Genomic DNA, 5,703 nt, shown 5'->3' on the forward strand with positions numbered 1-5,703 from the left:
AGTCGTGCCCTTTGGCAGTCTCAGTCTCTCTCAGGAAAAACGCAAAGGGCTTAACTTAGTCGGATTGTCCTATCTTCGTCAAGGGCCAAGTTAATTCTCACCTTTCAACCTGAGCGATGACCTAGAACTGCCCTGTCTGAGAGCTGCGAGGATCTCTGACAGATGGAGGAGTCAGACGGAGAATCACAAAGGGGGGTGACAGCCACAGCAGATTATAAAAATTAAGCTAATTTAGCAACATCTTTAAATGTACTTGCCTTCGCTCATATAAAAATACAGAGACAGGTTGATCAACTCCATCTTGCTTTTTACAAATCTAAACCCATCCATGGCCTCTCATTGTTTTTTGACATGTAACACAACATGTTATTTCCTGTATTAGGGAGGCGTGTGGCGCAGTGGGTTAGTGCGTTGGTGATCGGATCAGGGGGATCAGGGTGATAAGGTTCAAACCCCACTGCAGTCAGCATGTCGTTGTGTCCCTGAGACACTTCCCCCCAAATTGCTCCTGTGGGGATTGCCCACACTATTCAGTATGTAAGCCGCTTTGGATAGAAGCATCTAACAAGTAACATGTAATGTAATATTATATTTTGTTTTTATGGATTGGATTATTGGTGACGGATGGTAAGTTGTTTCTTATTTTGTTGTCTCTGTTTCTATCCTATATGAGTCAAGTTTTCTCTTTGTTCTCTAGTTTGTTTTTCTCCTTAAAGGCCTGTGGCTTCTTGACCTCTGCCGTCCCCTTTTTATTTATACATTTTTCTAATTTCCTGGATTTTATGCAGCCTTATCTAATGCAAATAACAATGTTCGAAGGTTTGAGGTCAAACAGCTGCTGAGCCAAGTTTCTTTTCAGCAGGTTTGTTAAACATTTGAAAGCAGTCTTACTTCATGTTTTTATAATCACAACAATGTACAGAATACAGATTTGAAATAATAAAATAAAAGCGAAAAAGGCTCGCCTAAATCTGCAGATCCCCTATGCCTAATGGGGTTTTATAGCCAGTATTATCGTTATGAATACTCTCAAAGCGCTGTTTGAGTAAAAATCTCTCTTAAACTAATGAACAGTACCTGCTCAGCCCCAGCAGACAGACACACTAAGATGGTGAACATCACGGAGAATGTAACAGCTGAGGAGGTGGATATGCGGATAGTAGGCTTAGAGCTAAAAGAGTGTGAATATGACTTAGCCCTGCCAGGTGTTGGTATTAGGTGTAATAATAGATATAACAGAAGTCTAAAGCAGTGCTGTATTACCTGTTTTTCTGGGGCACGTCACCCTCATCCTCTGGGTGTGCAGGTTTATTGGGATGAACTCCAGAGATTTCTGGGCTTTGCAGCAGCTTGGCTTGAATGAACGACCTAAAAAAACAGAGAATATGTCAAATTGTCATAAAACATAACTGAGATGGTGGATGACAAAAAAAAACCTGTCTCCGTTATAGAAAGCTCTTACAGCTATACTTACTCTTACATCATATGGTTTCCCCTTTCTAACCTTGTTTATGTGCTATACACACAAAGACAGAGGAACAGATTAGCACACATTAGATCAGAGATTAGATTGATGAAATGTTCTTTGATTATCCAATGAAAAGAAACATTGATGTCATTGAATAACTTATATACATTTAATGAGTCACAAAAGGGAATACATAGCACCAAATTAAAATCCATTTTAATTAGAGCTTGTAGAAGTAGCTGCAGTGCAGATTCAATTATACATGGTGACGCTGCGGAGGTTTTCACAACTTAATTGCCACAACAATCAAAGTAAAATGGTGGCAAATAATGCATGAACTCTGATGAAAACTATTTTTTGTTTGTCTTTTAAAATACTGAAAAATAAGCTGAAGTTCCAAATTAGAAAAGTGTTATTTACCCGGCCATTTTCCTACCAAATACCTAATTGTTAAATAAACTGTGACATATACACAGACACTATTCAAACAATTAACAACACACTGTTATTTGTTTAGCATTTTAATGTGATAAAATAAATGTCAATGACAAACCATCCCACTTTTTGATGCCAGATCATTTAACACACTTTGTAAATCAGATAAATATATCAATAAGAGATCAACTAGCAGCTCAAAAGTACCTAATTATTAATCAACTGCCTATAATATCCTCTGATGCTCTGTGTATCCTTTAACTACAGGATTGTATGCGCTTTGCAGCCACTACTTTGCTCAAAACGCCCAATTAAAATGTTCTGCCAAACAATACTCTTCGGCTGAGGTTTATATTTAAGCTCAAACACACAATCCGACTCTCTTTTTTGGCTGTTAAACTTCAAATATGTAAACAGGGTTGATGAGTCTCTTTGAGGAAAAGCTTTCAAGAACAATCAAGGAACAGAGGCAAAAGTGTTGTGATGTTTCCAGCAAAGGTAAGTCATTTCAAATGAAGCTATTCGAAACAGATACAGAAGACCAAAAAGAGGACAAAAAACATTATCCAATAACCAAGTTTCATTCTCTAATTTGGCATCAAACATTTAATTAAATCCTCTTTTAAGAAATATAACTTTGAAAGTCCTGTCAAAGGAATACGCTTAAAAGTAGAGAACCAGCAGAAACTGCACCCGCACTGCAAGTTCCCATCAGCAAAAACATGTGGGTTTGCTATCCTGGTTCCAAAATGGTGGAATGAGCTCCCCATTGACATCAGGACAGCAGACAGCTTACACATCTTCTGGCGACGACTGAAAACTCATCTCTTTCAACTCCACTTCGAGCAATAACATGACTAACAAAGCACTTATATACTAACAAAGCACTTATAAAAGGACTCATATACTAACAAAGCACTCATATACTAACTAAGCACTTATAAAGGACATATACTAACAAAGCACTTATATACTAACTAAGCACTTATATACTAACTAAGGACTTATATACTAACAAAGCACTTATATACTAACAAAGCACTTATATACTAACAAAACACTTATATACTAATAAAGGACTGGCTTATCTAAAGCCAGTTGAGTAGCACTTGAAATGTTTGGCTTTATGAAACCTGATGTACTTATATGATTCTGTTTTCTTCTAGTTTGTATTTTCTTGGTCGAATGCACTTATTGTAACCCGCTTTGGATAAAAGCGTCAGCTAAATGCAATGTAATGTATTTCCTATGAGAAGGCATGTTGTTAATTTAAATTGCATGTAAACAAATACTTCGAAATATTGTCATTGAAGAGTGTAGATATGCAATAACATGAGCTTTTGTTTCTCAACTGTTCAATTTTTATATAATGAAGTTATGTAGGCCTTTTGAAACATGTCTATTTAGTATACAACTGAATAGACCGTAGGATTCTGTGGTGCTTTAATCATGTTATATCTTTTTATCACATGACAGTAGTAATCTAAAAGTGACATTTAAATGACAAGTTTTCCTTAAATTGTCTGTTAATAAAGCTTTTGATTCTCCTCTGTCTCCTGCCTGCCCACAAAGATCGTGGCTCTTATATCCACTCAGTTTTTCTCTTTCTTTTTTTCCGACAATCTGCTTTTTGCTGATGTGGGAAACACATCATAACTTTCCTTTGAACCAGAGGAAGTGATTATATCCCCCCGGGGAAGATGTACCAAGAGAGAGTAACACGTTCATGAGGAGAGTTCAACAAACGTCAGAAGAAGTATAAACAAAGATATATGCTCTTTTGACACTTACTTTATAATTTCCCATTACTCTTGTGGTAGAAAAAGAAATATTCACGACTGTTATTTTAGAAGGAAATATATAAACATCTCAAATTCAGTACGCTAATCATGACAGAGTGAATACATTACAGCAACATTTATACCAGGATTCTATACCAAATATTTGTACACACTGAATGATGTGTTAAAACTAATTTAGAATTAAATGACTAAAACTCTACAACTATTTCCTATTATTACGTGTTGTAAAGACTTGACTAGGACTATATCAATGCATTTGATTTACCATGAAGGTGAAGAAGTGGGTATGCTTGCGTCTGCAGGTTAATTGTAGCATAATGAAAACACTGAACTCTTCTATCTGACATGTGCCCTTACTCTACTTTGTGTGGAGAATAACTCAATTACGCAGCTGTACTCACTCCTATCCATCCTGTGTTTTAATTACTCTCGAGGCTGCACACCAGCGTGCACCAATCAGAGCCTCGCTGCTACAGAAGGTTTATGTTTACACAGAATTCGAGATGAGAAAATGTGTTACCTGCCACACATTTTTAACATCGTTTGGAAGGTTAACCAAACATGAACACAAACACACTGCGCCTCCATAATGTGGAGAGTGCTGACCCGCTCAAGCTGAAATGTGTTACCCCAGAACTGAAATAAGTTATGACTCAGCTGGAGCCGACAGCTAGCTTAGAGTTATGATTTTCCATCACTGAAAATCAATCATATCTTCTTTTCAAATTTGCTGCTAAGTGCAAATGTAAACAGATGCCATTTCCGAACAGTAAATATACAATCTGTCCACTTAATACAGGGAAGACAACAACATGAGCTCCACATAGCCGGATTCAAAGGGGTTTTACGCCTTTTTTCGAGGCACAGATGGGACACACTCTGCCAATAATACAGGCTTTATTTATCAAGCAGAGGCACCAGGCATGGGTCATGTTTCATGTATTTGTCTGCGAGACAACAGCCCTGTTGGCAGCACTATAAGACCTGTACACAATGGTGGTGGTACATGCTAATATTAGCAGGATAACAGTGATCATGCTTACATGGAAATAGGCAAATAGAAATTGTGGCCTGAAAATGGCACGAAATGAAATGTTGAGAGGGTCCCAAAGACCATTAGATTTGTTCCTCAAGTTACCTCCAATATGTGTATAATATTGTTTCCAAATATTTAAAGCAGGAGACCCATATACAAAACACATGTCGTCATCTCTCCCTCCCTTTCACAATCTTATATGTCCCATGTCATGGCCATTTCTACTGATCATCATTCCATTGTTGAAGTCTACTAGAATAGATTTATACTGTGCATTGTTCCAAACTCACATTGGTTTCTCATACAGCATCTCTGTATAGTATGTGTATTCACTCTGTCCTACACGGCTCGTTGGAGCTCCTGCCCCCCCCCCCCCCCTCCCTGTGTGCCCACTGTGGTCTGATTGGTCAGCTCGCCCACTCTGTTCTGATGAGTCCACCACCGTTACAGCGGAACATCAGTGATTATGTGTTACATGGCATTTGTTAGCAACCAGAAAATGACACCAGTAATGACAAACAGATGAGAATGCTACGTGGGGTCTGGGTGCCATGTTGGCGGGACGTTGCACGGCTCGCTGCTGCGAGGAGCGTGAGCTGGGTTCAATTCCTGCTTGCTGCGTGGGATCTGTGCGAGACATCGCGAATGGACGCGGGAAGAGGGGGGGGGGGCTGCAGCTCCCCCATCTGCGAGGTTCCACTAGCACCCGTACCCCCAAACGCGGCGCACCTACAGTGTAAGTGCGCCAAAGTTTTGCGGCTCCGACCAATGGCTCCATTTGGGTATGGGCACGTCATTGTACCCAGGAAGAAACCAATGGAAAAAGAGAAATCTCCAACGAGGCGTTCTGGGGCAGCATAGACCGGTCTTTTCTGTGTTAGAGTTTTACTCGCTACAGGGTGTACTTTGAGGGTTTGTGACTCTGCAGACCGTTTACATGCATAAGAACCTTCATACACACA

General features: G+C 39.2%; 1 protein-coding gene across 1 annotated transcript in view; it reads right to left on the reverse strand.

The window, feature by feature from the left end:
* LOC104952505 (type II inositol 3,4-bisphosphate 4-phosphatase-like) overlaps positions 1-5,703 on the reverse strand; it is a 40,021-nt gene that overhangs the window by 6,722 nt on the left and 27,596 nt on the right. The window contains exon 5 of the mRNA XM_010779345.1: positions 1,264-1,368. Within this exon, the coding sequence (XP_010777647.1) occupies positions 1,264-1,368 (105 nt within the window). The remainder of the gene's footprint in view (positions 1-1,263; positions 1,369-5,703) is intronic.

This window comes from Notothenia coriiceps, unplaced genomic scaffold (genome assembly GCF_000735185.1).
Source record: "Notothenia coriiceps isolate Sejong01 unplaced genomic scaffold, NC01 NC01_scaffold00000339, whole genome shotgun sequence".
NCBI lineage: Eukaryota > Metazoa > Chordata > Actinopteri > Perciformes > Nototheniidae > Notothenia > Notothenia coriiceps.